Source organism: Drosophila sechellia, chromosome 3R, assembly GCF_004382195.2.
Source record: "Drosophila sechellia strain sech25 chromosome 3R, ASM438219v1, whole genome shotgun sequence".
In the NCBI taxonomy this organism is placed as follows: domain Eukaryota; kingdom Metazoa; phylum Arthropoda; class Insecta; order Diptera; family Drosophilidae; genus Drosophila; species Drosophila sechellia.
Window position 1 is genome coordinate 4,380,937 of NC_045952.1, and position 17,210 is coordinate 4,398,146.

The 17,210-nt window shown below is 45.2% G+C and overlaps 3 protein-coding genes across 7 annotated transcripts in view; 1 reads left to right on the top strand and 2 right to left on the bottom strand.

Moving 5' to 3' along the window:
- Positions 1–14,584, bottom strand: LOC6613956 (glutamate [NMDA] receptor subunit 1). The gene is made up of 15 exons (XM_002038384.2): positions 14,451–14,584; positions 7,552–7,818; positions 7,358–7,480; positions 5,887–6,111; positions 5,558–5,760; positions 4,443–4,608; positions 4,272–4,377; positions 4,048–4,208; positions 3,770–3,986; positions 3,514–3,709; positions 3,241–3,453; positions 2,619–3,047; positions 1,644–1,816; positions 1,334–1,590; positions 1–1,276 (listed from the first exon to the last, which is right to left on the bottom strand). The coding sequence occupies exons 2-15, from the start codon at positions 7,726–7,728 to the stop codon at positions 929–931; spliced, it is 2,994 nt and encodes a 997-aa protein (XP_002038420.1). The 5' UTR covers positions 7,729–7,818; positions 14,451–14,584; the 3' UTR covers positions 1–928.
- The window catches only part of LOC6620843 (inositol 1,4,5-trisphosphate receptor), a 22,283-nt gene continuing 13,524 nt past the window's right edge, over positions 8,452–17,210 (top strand). For 3 of the 4 annotated variants that reach the window (XM_032722550.1, XM_032722549.1, XM_032722551.1), the window contains exon 1: positions 8,452–9,224. The gene's annotated coding sequence lies outside the window, so the exon portion shown is untranslated. Of the gene's footprint in view, positions 9,225–16,500; positions 16,593–17,210 lie in introns of those variants that run through there. The other variant, XM_032722548.1, reaches the window with a different exon arrangement.
- LOC6613957 lies at positions 13,575–14,399 on the bottom strand. 2 transcript variants are annotated; one of them, XM_002038385.2, is made up of 2 exons: positions 14,040–14,399; positions 13,575–13,978 (listed from the first exon to the last, which is right to left on the bottom strand). In XM_002038385.2, exon 2 carries the CDS (start codon positions 13,930–13,932, stop codon positions 13,735–13,737), a length of 198 nt encoding a protein of 65 aa, XP_002038421.1. In that variant the 5' UTR covers positions 13,933–13,978; positions 14,040–14,399; the 3' UTR covers positions 13,575–13,734. The 2 variants fall into 2 exon arrangements, with proteins under 2 accessions (XP_002038421.1, XP_032578444.1); XM_032722553.1 differs by having other exon boundaries at positions 13,575–13,985.

Sequence of the window (17,210 nt, forward strand, 5' to 3'; positions counted from 1 at the left end):
TACTAGTTTGTTTTAAATATTTATTTTAGTCGCATAAACGGTTTACACACGCAAAACATTTAAAATTCAAATTCCACTAATAAATATTGTTTGTTCTTGAATTTCGCTTCTTATGCTTCACATTTATGCTGTTAACTTTCACACTGAATCTTACCAATATGTTATGTATACATATAATATATAATCTTGTTGTTTAAAAATTTCGTTTAAGCTTCCTTCAGTTTAATTTATTTTGTCTAGTTAATTGCTTTCTGGGAATTGCCCTTTCTTGGATTCTGTATCCACTATTGCAATCGATGAAATCTAAGTTTCTCAAGCTTTTTTTTTTCAAGACGAAATATAATTTGTATAGTTGTACAGGCTATCGGAGCTTTCAGTTGAGGCAAACTTATGCCCAGATCCAAAATCGGGTTTGGATGAGAATAGACTTTGGTATACGACTTGCAACAATGGGTGGGTTTTGTGGTGAATTGTGTGTTGTTGAAAGATTCTGGTCATGCATTAATCGATATATGTATCTTTTCTTTTCCATGGGAGTTCTATTAAAAAGCTGAGAAAAGCTAAAGCGGAGATATAGTAGTTGGGGGAAACAGTATGCAAATTGAAAGCGTGAACTCAGAGTGAAATGAAACTACCTCCAGCACCTCACATAAATCCGTCGAAAACTACAAAAACTTAATAGACCATCCAATAATACACCTAGACTCTGATATAACAGACAATCGCACAGGACCAACGACGGAACAATGCAAAAATTACATAAATGTTGTGTGAGATTACGCTAATCGTCCTTTTTTGGTCCTGGCCATTCCTTTCAGCGATAACAATCAATTTGCTACAATTAAATTCTCTTTAGCTGGCTATCGCCATGGGCTGAGCAAAGATAATACTTGATTCTAAGTTCTAACTGCTTTGGCAAAATGTTAACTTAGACGACCAGGTGCGACACATCGCTGGTGTATCCGGGCGAGTAACGAGGTGGCAGGACACTCTGCTGGGGCCGTGTCTTGCCCAGCATGGGCATGGGCATTCCCGGCTGGTTGGCGGCCATCACCTTCGGACTCTGACCAGGCTTGCCCAGTTCGTAGGGCCGACGGATGCGCAGAACGTCGGCGGCGTCTCCTGGCCAGGCTCTCTCCGGTCCCAGTCGCTGACCGAGGCGAGGATACCGGCGCTTGTCCACTGCCAGACTGATGGTGCCCGGGGCATGGGTGGAGTTCAGGCCCACGTTGTACTGTCGCTGCATCGCCAGCGAGGCACGAATAGTCTTTCGTTTCTGGGGAGGAATGTAATTACTCAGATTGATCATCTCGAGACTGCGTCGAGTACCCACCTCTATGGTGCCCCGCCACTTGTCCGCCGCATGTCGGGCAATGTCCAGGCGCTTCTGCTTCTTCACCTGGTGCTTCTTGTAAATGACCTCGATGATGATCAGGCCCACGCCGCCGGCAATGCCCACACCCACCAGTATGAACACTCCCGCCATGTTTTTAAGCCCCAGAGTGTTGGGCGTCTTCTCGAAGAGCTCGCAGTTCTGCTGGACGTGTCCGTGGAAGATCCACTGCTTGTCCAGCTTTTCCATGAAACCGCCTGCAAGAAAAGTCATTAGATGCCGTCCAATGGTATACATGTGTAACTCCTACTTTCGTGGAACTCCAAGATGGCCAGAGTGACTGCATCCGTCCAGGGCGAACCCTTTTGCAGTCCAATTCCGTACCCACTGCGTCCGAACAGCTCTCCGGCAGTAACCAGTTCGCAATCCTTGGAGGCCTCGTACTCCAGCCGAGATGAGTCCCAGATGAAGGCCATGAGCTTGCTGTGGACACAATCGGACGTTATTGTTATTGCTTGACCAGTTTGGATTTGGGTGGAGGGGGTTACAACATATAGGAAGAAACGTTCAAGAAACTAGAAAGAATTGCTAGCTTCGAGTGCCGAAACTTGCCTTGCCCTTGCAGATTCTTTTTTACTTTTCCATTAAAGAGATGTGTGATTATGTTCACACTTTTTAAGTTCCCGAGATCAGGACGTTCATACATACGGACAGATCTAATCGGCTATTACATACCTCTTGCTTTTCAACCAATCTAGTTACTCTACGAGTAACGCGTACATAAAATGACATTATTAACTAATTAACTTAAATAAAAAGATGTAAAATCTACAATATTATTAGTTAAAGTTTGAGCAGACCAATAAAAATACGATATTGATATACTCCACATTAAAAACGATCTGCAAAGACTTCAGACATAAAGATGCTAAGATATGGAAATACAAGATGGTGTAGGGGCGGATATTACGGGGGCAAGACCAACACGAACACGATACCGCTAACGATTACAAAACATATCATATCATATCATATAATATCTAATAGATCGAAACAGAGAGAAAGAGAGCAAGAGAGATAGAGAGACAGAGAATGATAGAGACAGTGGCGTTAGGTGGACTGAATCGAATTGAATTGAAGGTGGCGTTTTGGAGAGTGAGTAGTAGTAGTAGTAGTAGTAGTAGTAGTATAGTTGTAGTCTGGTTCTGGATCTGGACAGTGGTGCGATGACATGCGATGATACGCTCAGCTACGAAAAGGATCGTCGGCCTGAAGCAATCGTTACCCCTTCTTCACATCCTGGATGGCCTGCTCGGCGGTGGCGTAGTTGTTCGCCTCCATGGTGCGGTACATGTTGGAGAGCTCCACCTGGCGACGGAAGTACATGTCCACGGAGGAGCCCTTGACGGTGGCGCAGGTCAGGTTCTCCATGGTGTTCCGCAGCCGGGCGTCGTTGATGCCGCTCAACTTGGTCTTGGGCCGCTCCAGCACGAGGAAGGCAGCCAGGTTGGCGGTGTACGAGGCGACGATGATCATAGCAAATCCGGCCCAGACCATTCCCAGCACCCGGGCGGAGAAGCTCCGGGGCGTGCCCTCGCCAATCCCGCTGTTCAGCAGGACTCCCCAGGCGAACCACACCGCGGAGCTGAGGTTGAGGGCCTTCTCCTCGTTGCTGTCCGAGTGCGAGAGCTTGAAGCGTCCGAACGGCGAGAATCTGAGTTCGGAAATTTGGAATTGAAACGTGGGGTTAATAGGATCCGGATCTGCAGGCCACTCCAGGCGGGGATTAGCTGGTCGGGGTGCCATTCAACCGTCCAATGCAGCAGCCCTCTGCTTCGCCTCACTTTTGCTTGGGTGGGTTTATGTGGTATGGTGGGGGTATGGGATGGGATAGACCCAGGACTCACCTGTCCAGCAGGTAGAGCACGAGCGCCACAACATGGACCGACACCATTACCAAGATCCATAGCGTGTTACTAAACGGCTGCAAGAAAGACACGAGAGTACTCGATCGTGACGGTTTCTTCTCGAGTATTGTAATGCCTTGATATTTGAATGGCTTCGAGAATTCAATGTACTCGGCACGCTCCGGATTGATGGTTAGTGGTGCCACGATCATGCTAAATGGAAGTCCGGATTAGTAGGAGGAGTCGCATGCTGGCGGATCCCGCATCGCTTACTCGGCACGTTCGTTGACCAGCTCCCCGATGAGGCCCGTCCACTCCTTGCGCAGCGTCATCGCTCCCGTGCTGTTCCGCAGGATGTAGTGCCCGAACTGGCCATCCGGCGAGAGGGCCAGGTCGTAGGTGAAGTTGATCCGCTTGGACAGCTCGATCAGCAGGTCGATGCAGTAGCCGCGGCAGCAGAACTCGTTGGCTGTCGACGGAAAGGGTAAGTTTACATCGAATTTGTAGTCAATGGAGTTGGAGCACCAACCTGTGGCATCCGAGTTGTTGAACAGCGGACACGGACGCTCATCCGGCTCACAGCGGAACTCATCGTCGCCCATGCGCCGCACGTAGACGAAGGGCTTCTCCTCGATGGTCAGCAGCTTCAGGTGGGTGGGAATCATGATGCCCTCGGGCTTGCGACGTTGCTTTCCCGGCCAAATGATCTCGCTGTCGTTAATCCTCATCCGCATCTTGGCCCGCATCTGTTCATTCGGTCATTTGGATTATGTTTTGATAGCTTCGAAGATAAAAGAAGTAACCTACGCTGTCATAGCTAAACTTTCCAACCACGTGCTTCTTCTGCTGCTCCCGAATGTTGATCACATCGTAGCCGGCGTAGATTCGGTCACCATTGTCATCGAAGGCCACCTGACCCGTTTCTCCGGTGATATTACGGCTTTTGAGGTACTGGAACAGTCGCTTGCCTGTCGGATGTTTTGGGTATGACAACACCTTTGGAAAACCATGATCACTTCAGAGTCACTCACCCGATTCCCAGTTAACGGCCGAATCGCCGCAATCCTTGGGAGCCTCGGCAATGGTCTCGTTGGAAATCATCTCCTTGATGGCCGACGCCAAAACGTAAACGCTGTCCTGTTGGTTATCAGGTTACCAAATATATACTTAGGATCTCTGGAGCAGAAGGACTTAGCACTTACCCTGATGTGCCCCTTGTCACTGTGTGCGTGCTCCAGCTGGAGACCAAGCACTCCGTCCGGAGTGTTGTTGGAGAACAGAGCCTGCTCCGTCACAATCCACACGTGACCCTCACCGGTCATGTTGTACTCACCCGCATCGCGGAAGATTACTTGGGCGTCCTCCGTGCTGTGGATTAATGCAAGGCACAAAAAACGCGAGAATAATAATTACAATTTCGACATTTCAGGTGTTTCGGTCTTTCATGATTAGTATAGAGCACTACTGAGCTTGTTTATAAGCTAGACCAAATCACAATCTACGGACTTTTAAAGGGACTTTAAAACTAGAAGCAAGAATCTAATCTAGATAAAAAATCTAATCAAGAATCTAACTAATCTATTTTCTTAACTGTCTCATATTCCATAGATTCTAAGGCTAAAGTTACTAAAGTTATTTATTCATTAAATAAACCAGTTCTATCCACCAGAATTCACAAGCTGTCCCAATTCACAGGACCTTAGTTTATGGTGTTTACCACCAGAAACTAGTGACCTTAGGAAGCTCTGTTTAGCAAGTTAAGCAAGAAACCATCCCACACATAAAATTATAGTAATAATACACATATGTAAATCGCTAGTATATCGTTGCCTCCATTCGATGAAAAGCAGAAGCGACCAGTTGGTTAGTCCAAGGCACGCCCATGCTGGAATTCAATCTCAGTAATCTTGTGTACGCCGCTTTTCCATTGACACCAATTTACGGAGCGCAACATAAAATCATTTTATTCTGAATTGACAACAATTGACTGACGGGCTGGAGAATTAAAATTAACCAGTCATCCGAAGTAAGAAATGCATCAAGATTGACAACCATATACATATGTATGCCCAGCAAATAATAAATATTAAAATATCAAATTCGAAAGCTCCAACACATATATTTATTGATTTAATAAAGAATCTTTTCTTGGTAAAGCTAAATTATCTTAGGTGAAAGTCACCAAATCCAACGAAGTGATATTTGATTATTTAATCGGATGACGATAGCAGTGGTAAATGATTAACACCAACTGCAAACGTCACTATCGATGGTACTAATTAGGAGCACATTACCTACGCAAATCGGAGGAACTCACCTGGCGTACATGAGGTAGACCCTGGACTGGGCGGTCTTCATGTCGATGAGGTGCTCGGTGAAGCTCTCCAGCTTGGGCTCGAACTCGACAATCAGCTCCACGGTGGCGCGCACATCCACGTCGTCGTAGTAGGTCTGCGATGTGGTCTGAAAGCGACCCAGGATGGCCCGGCCATCCGTGTCGGAGCTGTGGATGATGATTACCTGTCGCCAGCGGAGCAGATAACGGAACAACTCAATAAGTCAATAAGTCAAATTTGGGAGCATTTCGGGGGGCAGATGCCACAGCCACAGACTGAGCATCTATGGATGGGTGACCCTGGAACATACCTTCGTGTAGGCAAAGTGGCTGAGCATCTCCAGCCAGACATCCGCCTGGTGGTAGTACGGCGGCACCGTCCGCAGGAAGGAGACGTGGATGTTCTTGTCGGAGAAGGCCGCGTCCCGCGAGGAGATGCCAATGACGGGAATTGAATAGAATCCGCTTGTATAACTCACGGCCGCCGGCGACAAATCACCTGAGGTTTGCTCATGCGAAACGACTACGGCGTACACCTGCGGATGGAAAAGAAAAGGGTGCCGGGGATCGGGGGACGGAGAACCAAATCAGTGGAAATAAGCAATGATGGGAGGATGCCAAGAGGGCGATGGATGGGTGGATGCGAATCGGAAGTGTAAATGCCGCCGAGAGGGCGTTCAAATGCCGAAGCGAAATAAGATACGTTTCGAATTCATAAGGTTGAGAATACTAATGGCAAAAATAATGAAGGCGTAGATTGAGCTACAGCATCATAAGATACTTGTCGACTTTATACAAATGTACTTCAAATTAACATTGATTGCCGGTCGAATGCTACAGTTTCGAAACGCACCTTTCAGATCCTCCATTCAATGGAGTCAATGGCAGTTGATTTGTTTCCTTTGGGTAATGAAAGGTTGGCAATGGACGCGCATTTAGGGACCTGACATGATAAATTCACCCCTACATTAATGATGACAAACGATGACGCCCCGAAACAGACATCTCATTGATTTGGACCCGGTCCAGTGGGCGTGGGCTTCTGCTTGGGATGGCATCCCGCAGCGACAGAGACGCTCATGATAAATGTGGCATAATATGGGGAATGTGATGGATGGATAATCAAAATGGCAGGCCAACCAGTTGGCGGCAAAAAGTGTTTCAGCTTTAAGTGACGAAGTCTCACACTGGCGGGTGCATTGCACTTTAAGCGGCGAAGTGCTCTTCGTCATTTGGATTTTATGGACACCTTTTTGTGCATGACAGCGGTAATTTATTGCACGAGAATCCAGTTTGTGATTCCATTGATTGCAATACAGTGCGATGAAACCCCTTATTTCATTAAATAGTTCTTTATATTTGTAGCCAGTTTGTTTTTATAATGCAGCCAAATAGTAGACAATATTATAAGTCATTAAGTTCAACTAAAGACCATCAATAATTATTAAGATTATTAAGATAGCCCAACTCCTACCAATATATCCTACTGCAAACCTGGTGCATAACAACATAAAGCATTTAAGTGATATAATTATAGTTAAATTTGCACATTTAAGCGCTCTCTCGCTCCAAGAGTTCCAGCTGGTTAGCTCATGGATATTGGAATCTGCTGGCGCATTACCGCTTGTCATCATCCCATTTCCGAATCATTTCCCCTTGAATTATGGAAATGAATCGAACCAGGTCGGGTTAAACACAGATACGGATACATATGTGTGCAGCTTCAAGCGATGAAGGAGTGGTCGGAAATGAGCAGGTAATTGCATTTGGCCACCGACTTACCCGATTCTCGATGAGCTTGTCGCACACATTGAAGACCGTCTTGATGGGATTCTTGTCCATGCGGATGGTCTTGTCGTAGTAGGTGACCTTGCGCGGCACATACTGCTGATCGAAGTTGAGGTGCTGCGATTGGATGGGAAAGCGTGATTATCGCATTCGGATAAGTGGAGCATCCAGTTACTCAATGGGCTTGCCTTTATTGTGGTGCTGAAGTGCTCCTCGCTGTCGGAATTGCTCAGTACGCCGCCAATGTTGTACGTCGAGGGATTATCCGAGGCAGTGTGCCTCTGGGCGGCATCAATTGGCGCCACCAGGAGAACAATGGCGAGCCCGAACAATGGCCGGCAAAAAACAAACCCAGCCACAGCCATGATGCGGAAGTCTATAGTTTCTGGGGGAGGATAAACGAGGTGTTTTGTGCGACGATTTCAATGGTTTCTCGAGCAAACATCCAGCATTTTCTGCAAGTCGAAAAGGGGAGATGCCGCATATTAATGCCAATTTCCATTTCCATTTACCAATGCAGCAAGGCCAATGCTCGAAGACAAGATTTCTTAAAGTTACACCCATTCACAATTTAGTTTCCGCATTTTTGAAAGAACAGATCTTTGAATTCGCGATAAGTTTTGTTACATATGCGGTATTGCCAGATCGCTAAAAAAATAATACCAACGCAAGATCGTTAGGGTGACCATTTTATTGTTTTAATAGGCATTAATTTGACTTAGAAGCAAAATGTAAGTATGTGAGTGAAGAAATGGGAAGATTTTAATCGTCGGTCACCATATCAACATTAGTTATGAATATTTGAATCGCTAGATTGTTGCTACCAGCTTACGGTAAGTGGACTAGTATTTAGTGTGAGTTGGTATTTCATCCCTGCGCTCCCACCTAATTTATCATATGGTTCTGCACTTGTTTATGCCATTCCTTGACAATAGTAAATTTAACAATTAACATGTTACTGTTATATATCTGTGCATAAAATAGTTAAGATCTCAATTATACCACTATTAACGGCTAACTAGTATTTTTCGCGCGGTCACACTAATCGATCATATGGTTCGACGGCTTTCGAACACTTGTTGCTCGACCGCGCTTTCAGTCGGACGTGTTTTCGCTGGGTTCTTCCGCGTCGGTCCACCTTATCTGCGCTGCGCTGGCACTTCGTTGGAGTGAGGGAGACGGAGGAGCTGAGCGGTACGGTACACGAAGTCGCGCATGACGCGGCGCCCTGGAAAATTGCATTTTCGTACGCTTCGAGCGCGTAATTTATGCCCGAAATGCTGGCCAATTTCAATTTGTTGGCCTGAATGCGACGAGCGTGTGTGGGTGTGTGGGTGTGTGTGCGTGAGTGGGAAAAGTGCCTGGAAAAGTGCGTAGAAATCGACAATCGTTTTGTTTGCCCGCGCTGCTGCTGCGCTGCGACTGCGCTGCTTGTGGGTGGTCAACGGGATCGCGGGGCTGGGAGAGCCGATTGTTGACGTTGTTTCGCATGCTGCCTCTCTTTCTCGCAGCCGGAATTGTTTGTCGCGTGTTTTAACGGCTATTTCTTATTGACAAAACCGCCTCTGACGACGTCGCTGCCCCGGCATTGTTATTGTTATTGTGTGTGGTTTCTGGCGCTCTTCTTCTTCTCCCTCCTCGCCGTATTCCCACTTATTGTTATTCTCTCTTTTCCGCGGCTAAGTGCGCGCACTCAAGGTGAAAATATTTTAAGTTCTTTCGAGTGCCCGCGAGTGTTTGAATTTGAATAAAATAAATATAAAGTCAAATTCGATTTACGATCGTCGCCTATCGACGGATGATTCAATACCCATCACCATACAGTGGCACATCTGTACAAGGGATATTTTCACATTCTGCGGTGAGTATCCCACGACAACGACAACGACAACCTGTTGCCAATCGAGCTCAGTTACTGGTTTTTCTGGTTTCCCGAAGGGCTTGCCGGCAATTTAAGTAGGTCATAAGGCAATAAGCCTATCGCGACCGAACCGATAGGCTAATTACCGCGATAGCTATTATCTAGCAGTCACGCCCTCGCCTTTCCATTCCATTTGATTTTGATTTTGATTTCGTTCTTGCCTCTTGCTTTCGCTGAATAAGTGACAGTAAACCAAAGCGAACGGGCCAGAAATGCGCTGTGATTCAATTACGTTGCACTGGCAACTATTTGTTGCTTACACGAAAAGAAAATGCAAGGGAAAAACATATAAATCCGACTGATTGAAGACATTTGTTTATCGGGGGTATGGTTCTATGCCAGCACTGATTGTGGTCTTTAAAGTAGCATACTTAAAACCACATATTACTTTGCACTACTGAGCGGTGTACTTAAATGAACTAACAAGCCAAACTTACATAAATCCTTAGGGAAACAAATCCGTCATATCAACCCAACTCAAACCTCTCACCACATGTGTACCTAATGCTTTGCAAAATTGTTTTGTGGTGATAAGTTTGTTGCTATACAAAAATTGTTTAAATGGCAGTGTTTAAGAATTATATAGCAAATGACGAAGCAAACTAGTCATAATAAAAACTCGTTTATACTCGTAGAGTAAAAGGGTATACCGGATTCGTTCAAAAATATGTAATAGGTACTCGTACAAGGAATCGTTACTGACCCTACAGGGTATACATATATATTTTTGATCCACCGTTTCCACGTTCGTATGAATGTCGAGATTTCAGGAACTAGAAATTATATATTTCTATGTCGATATTTTCTCTCAGTGCACAAATCTTGATTGCAGACAGCGAGAGAAAGAGAAAGAGCGAAAGGGAGAGAGAGAGCGAGAGATGCTGACTGGGCGACGCGTGCTTAATTAAGCGCCACATTGTTGTTGGTGTTGACTGGGCAGGTGGCGAGCGATAGAGTGAGAGGGAAGATGAGGGATTCAAAAAAAAAAGGGGGGTGGGAATGAAATAGTGGACGTGTTGAGCCTGCTGCACGCGATGATTTCCATTTAATTGCCTGGGCTAAAAAGATGGCCTTTCATCGTCAAATTGCTCTCTGGCCAAGTTTTTTGTTGCAATTGAAAGAGCGCACTTCACTACTTCTTGATTTGCATGTAATCGAGATTTGTTTAATGGTCGTATGATCACACAATTACGATCAATTATATTCACATTATAATGGCCAACGAATTACTAAATTATAAAATTAATGGAAATAATAGATAGTAGGTGCAGTGAGTTTCATTTATTGAAGTTAACTAGTCAATTGAGATGTCATTTGCGGGTACTTTGATCAAGCGGCTTTTAATTTTTAAACGCTAGTTCGGAATAGTATTTAATTTGATTTGATTATTATGTTTTTGTGCAATTATATATGAATATTAAAAAACAAAACTTGGAACTTGACAACTATTTCCTCTTTAACCACGATAAGTGCTTAAGATATCATCAATTATAATCTGAACAGTTAAAAATTGTGCTATTTGTTTTTTTTATTCTCTCAGAATCACTCAACTGTAGTTTCAAATTCTACAAAAGTTGTCATTATAAATATATAATCGCATTTAACATACTGATAACGTTTGTGCATATTTGTAAAATAATTTTTAATCAATATCAATCATCAATAATCATCAATAATCACCATTTTAACTCGCCTAAGGCGATTTAAGACAAACTGACCACAAAGATATCACATTGAATAAATAAAACACATTGGGGTTTCTCAGCCATGCTTATTTTTTTGACCACAATCGTGTGTTTGCTCCAATTTATGTGGGCTTCCCATGAGCATGTGCATAATTTGCACCTGAATTGAGCAGCTGGTGGGGATTTGGCGGCAGGGGGGGCAAAAAAGTGGGCGGGGTTGGCGCCTGGGAGCGCCAGCAATTAACATAAACAGGCAAATTGTGTAAGCGACATTCTGGAGCTGTAAATAAAATATAAGCGCCCACCCCCCACCCATCCGATGTGCACAGCCCACTTGTCTACAATTATTAAGTGTGTGTGTGTGTGTTTGGATGCGGAGGTCGGGTGTTATCAATGAAGCGGACTGGAGGAGGAGCAGAGTGCTCGCTCTCATCAGCGCCATTCGAGTGTGAGTGTGTGTGTGAGTATCTTCTCTTGGCTTTTCAATTGCTTTGAGCCAGCAGACAGGGCCCAGACCTTTAATGAATGGCCAAACTGGTGAAAGGAGCGCTCAGCACATGTGCCCTGCATTCTCATTACTCATGTTAAATGATTCTTAAAGGATTCTCACTTCACTGGCACTTCGCCGTCCGTCTGTACTCATATTCTATTAATCCACATAAATAGTTGATTAGACCTCCACAGTTTCAAAGCTCCCAGCATCCAGATGGCTGAACAGCCCACCGAATTTCCCCAAGGAAAGCGGTTACTCTCACTCTTTCAATTCCCAAATGAAACGTATCGAACAAACACTTAATATAAACTATCAACTATACTATGTAGAAAAAACGTGGTATATATGTCATCAGACATGGGTTATACTTTCGACAAGGTTTCTTATGAATTTCACACTTCGATTTGCTCGCCATTCGAATTTTCGCATGTCCATTAATACGCCAGTTAATGAACTTTGAGTTGCGCGGTTAGGGTATTCGCGATGTTACGTCTGAATGGAAAAGCAGTATAAAATGTAAGTAGTATAATTCGAAATTAAATCTATAAATCAACGAATAGAATTGGGCACTTAAAGTCGCGCCGAACTAATGTAAATGGAAAATATTTAGCAAAATATAAGCACGCAAGATATTTAAATTCCCTCAATGGAAAGGGCATTCCAACGTCGGCGGAGCCCTTTGAGAATTTCCCTAGTGAGTTTTTGTTCAACTATTTAACATAGCGAACGTGCCATGGCCGGCATTTTATTCAATTTTCCTGTTGGTGCAGCGTGTGCGGGGATTGCAGATTGCGGGCTCCATTGAATGTGGCGCTGGTGCATGAATCTGATGATGGAGGGGCGGAGGAGGGCGATGGAGCAGTGGGTGGAACAGCGGGCGGTGGCTTCGCCGGCTTCAGCGTAATTCGAACTGACAGGCTGGCAACAATGAGAGCATCAAGCTCGACGGCGGCTCGCATTTGATGATGCCTCGCTAAAATACTTGCCGTGGTTTTCGAACCCGGGATCCAGCCGCACAGGCACACAGGTAGCGATTCCAAGCAGCAATAGTTGCCAATGAACAGCCAATGCAACCGCAAGAGGGGTTCAGATTGTTTGACTCCGCCGTAAAGCGGTTAGAGCTCAATTGGGACAATATCGATCAGGTCGCCGGGCGGATGGCCGGGTAATTTCTCCCGCTGGCCAATTTAAGATAATTTAATTTGCCCTCCGTAGACGGGAATTGTTTTATGTGCGATCTGGAAAGCAGGCGGGCAGGCAGAGGACTCTCCAAGGACTCGACCGCAGACAAAAGCTTTGACAAAAGGGCCCGAAACTTTGAACCAAACTCTGTCGCCCTTCGACCGACTCGTTCGCTCGCACTCACGCCCTGTTGCTGTGACCTTTATCCCTTCTGATCCAGCCCATGCCAATCCCGTCCTGCCACTTTCCCCGTTCACTGTTCATTGTTGTCCAGCCGTGTGTGTGCGGCTCAGCCGGGAAACCCATCTAAGCCAATAACCAAGTCGACGATGTCCCTCCTCCGCCTGCCTCGCAGTTCCGACATTCGTGGCGCTTTGTGTGCGATTCCCATTTTCCATTTTATATTTTGTGTCCTTTGCCGCATCTCTTGGTAGGCAATTTTCGGGAGCATTTTTCTCACACAAATTGCCAAACAGATGTACGTATTCCGCCTTGCTCCACTGGGTCCCAATCCGTCGGCTAGATGACAGTCCGGAAATGGGGAGAGGTGGGGGAGCAGGGCGGGATTGGGCCATTCTGTGCATGATTTCAATCATTGCACATTGATGTGGCTCACTGCCCCGAAGTTCCCCATTCGGTTCATTGTTGCTAAAGTGCCTAATGCCCAACAATTCGATGGGCTTGAGAAACTATTTGGATTTAGGTAGGTCAAACAAAGGAAAGGATTCGAGAAATATTCTTGTTTGCTCAACGGACTTTCGAGTTCTTTGGGAATATTCGTCGCTTCTGAGGATTAGATGTATATCCTAACAAATACCCCTTGTATTGATAATATACTTAAGCAATATTTGAATAAATACCTGTGTTTAGCATACATATATCCTATCTATTATACTAGATAATCCTATGGTAACCAATTACCATATTAAATATTAAAATATTATGCACGTGTATTTATAACTCATCCACTAATTGACCTACACGGAAAATAGTATATTTATAATGAGTATAAAGTCAATCCTTTGGCAGAATATCATGAGAAATCTTCAATCAAAAAGGGAACAAGTCCAGGGAAAGTGTTGCCTCCAGCTCAACCATAGTCGTAATCGAGAATGGGATCCCTCTCCGTGGTGGTCACATTGATCTCTATAAGGCGGAGCTGCATCTTATCCACGAGGGGTGCAAAGGCAAACACACTGAGGATGAATATGACAAAGCCCGCGATGATGAGCAGGACGCAAACGACGACGGAACACACGATACACTGGGCTGTCTGGACGGAATCCATGACAAAATGGATTGGCGCGACCACGCCTCAATTGACAAGCGCCACACTGAAAACTATTTGGGGTCATTGGCGGACTCTCGGGCATGGCCTGAAACTGATTGCATTACTTCACCACCGTGGATGTCCTTTCCGCGTATCCATTTCTTCAGTCCGCGCCTTCGTCGAGATTTCGGGGAATTTAATCAAGTTATTGGTGGGTGGTTATCGCGAGTTAAGTTATGCAAACACTTTGTGTGCCACTCCTTCGGGATGCTTTGCTTTCTCTATTCTTTTTGCGCGCACACACTCTCACAGACCCACACACACACACAGAGGGAACTTTTATCACACGCACACGGTACGAACTTTTATCCCTTTGTTCCCCTGTTTTCACTGACAATTTTAGGTTGTTTTAAATTGTGTTGAACTAGCGGAATTTCCGAAATTTCTGTTAATTTCGATTCACTGACAATTTTCGCCCAGAATGAGCTTTCCGTATCGGATTTCACTGGCCCCAGCATCGCATCTCGCATACGCACCGTGGCACCAGGCAGCAGGCAGCAGGAGCTGTGTTGCCTACTTTTCGATGCCCGCTCAACGCGACGCCTGGCTTTTCCGCTTTTCCTTCCTTGCTTTTCCGGGGCTGCGAAGGACAACGTGGCGCTTTGCGCGTTGCTCGTCTACTGAAAAGTCGCCTCGGCTCCTCCGAAAATACCTTAACTTTTGTGCTTTAAGCTCCCCGAAGGAGCTTTCCAAGCTGGCCCAAAGCTGAGCCACGCCTGCGCTGTGGCATGTAAACAACCTCTTCCCGGAGAGCGGTTTTCTCTCTGCCTCTCAGCTGTTTGGCGCCGCACGCGATTCCGGTCAGCTGACTGCCGCCGCCCGCCGCGCTGCCGCTGCGCAGCTGCCGCGACGCCAGCGCCGACATCGACGTCTGCATCTGTTTGCATGCCAACCACTTGTGGCTGTCTGCCGCGTTGTTTTCGCATTTCCCACGCATGTGACTGAGCTCAAAGCTTTTCCTATGGCTTGACCGCCGAACGCTGCTTTACGCACCGGTTAGTCCGATAACTGATGGCTTTTAGAGCCGTTAGTAGTCGCCTGACTGGCTTAAATCGCCCAAATTGACAGGCCGATAGCGAGCAATCCGCGTAAGACAATAAATGTGACTAGTGAGCTAGGTCAGTCCATGCTATAGGTTGACAATGAAATTATAATGGTAAATTTAAAAAAAAAAACTATGTACATACAAAGTGAAGTACAAATCATTCTTTCGAATGCAAGACATTTATAATACGATTATATAATTACTTATATTCTTAAAAATACATTTTATATTTAACACACACCTAAGAACTAAACGCAAACGATAAAAATGTTTCAGCTCTATCTAATTTGTTTAGATCTGCATATCATTATTCCAAGAGAAAACGTAAACATTTAATTGAATTTTACATTTCCTTTTCAAAGAGGAAATATGGAATTTCGAAATTCTGAGAAACATTTGAAAATATAAATAAATACATATGTACATACATACATACAAATTCCAGAATTAATCAGCACAAAATTCAGATTTGGAAGCATCTTTCACAAATTGGCTTACACTAAACACTTTAAGAGCAAGGAAATAGTTAATAATGTATATTGCTGCTCAGAATAAAAATTTGAAAAATGCTAGAATGAAATTTGCAAGAAAATATCGGTCACATAGCACTTTATAAGGATTGCTGATATCTTAAGGGTCGATTTCTCAATGTAACTCTGAGTTGTATTATCTGTCAGAAAGGGTTAACATAAGATTTAGAAATCGCTCCTAACTTAATGTTATAAAAGAGCTTAGTGCTATCTTATTTTCACGCAACAGTTGTTACGTTAATCGCTTGATTATATCTTATTTTTTTATCTGAAGAAAACATAAAAAATTGAAACCGGAAAGTGAAGCTTTTATCCTGTGTTCATATGCAACGCATTGTTTTCGGCAGAGCGCATTCCTTTACTGCCAGGCCAAACTAATCTAGGTAAAAGAGATTTTATGAAATGCTTGCATAGCTACTCGTAGTAGCTTTGCTACCCAAACAAAGGCTGGTCGAGGGGCCCACATTCGCTGGAGCTGCAGACGAAAGTCGCACCGACGACCTTGACCCGGTGGGCGAAATCGCATTAAGCCAAAGGCTCGGGGCGGAGGTGAAAGAAAGTGAAATCAAATCTGCACATGCCCGGGGCAAAAAGGCAAAACCCATGGCAGGCAGATGCACTCAAGTGGAGGCACAAAGGTGGCTTTATCGAATGCGCCACTACTAACCCAACTAATTCGCAGCGCTGATGCGTAAAGCATGTCGAATGGATGCGGAAGGGTTGGCCCAAGGAGAAGCCATAGCCATGAATGAAAAGAAAAGTTGAGCGAAAGTGCTGCGTTTTCCACTCGAAATGAAAAGAGGAAAAGCGGAAAAGCTTCTGCAAGCTCAGGGCCAGCTTTTTGGTCCAATTGCGGCGAACTTGGGCCAACATTTTCGCTCCAGCGCTCGGTGTTCGCAGACCGTTTTCGTTGCTCGGGCTGCTGCAAATGGAAATCGAAGAGCTGCCCACAGAATCCGCACAATTAATCATCCCAGCTTGCTATTTGTTAGAGTTCCGCGGTTCCTTCTGTTTACACAACGCCCGAACATTAAAAAGAGAGTGTAAGTGCTTGTGGGCCACTTGGCCACTTGGCCGTTTGGCTACTTGGTCGGGCTGAAAATGTGCACCTGGAAAAACAGATCCCACGGAAACCTGGCTGTGCCAGCTTCCGCAAACTGTGAAACGAAAACGAAAAATAGGCAAAATATCTCGCAGCTACTGAGGGCCCCGTGTGTGTATCCACATTTTGAGTGTGATTTTGTTTAAGGTAACTGCCGGATTATTGTTATTCCAGCGCCTAATTTGATTGAAGCGCTCGTTGTCCAAATTTATATTCGGAATAAATTCGATTTAATTGCCGAACAGCGGTGGTTGATGGCCACAGCCACGGATTAGGCAAAAGTTCATTGTGATACCAGCGTAATTGGTTTGTTGGCAAACAGATTTAGGCGTCATCCGGAGAATGTGAAAATTCTCGGCACCCCAAGAATCAATTGATTGGAATGGCTGAGTTGGTGGCGCCGCCGCCTCCCCTTCATCCGAATTCCATGGTCCTTGTCGCTGAAGGTTGAGTTGGAGGTGGAGGTCCTCGTTTCCTGCCTTCACTCAGCTGCTTCCTTCCATCACTGCTAACAAGATGATCACATTTGAGCAGATGGCTGTGCCATGCCATGCTGAAG

What these genes read in the sequence shown, in the direction of transcription:
- LOC6613956 (XM_002038384.2), bottom strand. Translation starts at nt 7,728, where the DNA reads ATGGCTGTGGCTGGGTTTGTTTTTTGCCGGCCATTGTTCGGGCTCGCC. An exon ending in GAAAGTTTAGCTATGACAGC is followed by an intron (nt 3,987 to 4,047) that starts GTAGGTTACTTC and finishes CCGAATGAACAG; the next exon opens with ATGCGGGCCAAGATGCGGAT. An exon ending in ATCCAGGATGTGAAGAAGGG is followed by an intron (nt 1,817 to 2,618) that starts GTAACGATTGCT and finishes TTGTGTCCACAG; the next exon opens with CAAGCTCATGGCCTTCATCT.
- LOC6613957 (XM_002038385.2), bottom strand. Translation starts at nt 13,932, where the DNA reads ATGGATTCCGTCCAGACAGCCCAGTGTATCGTGTGTTCCGTCGTCGTT.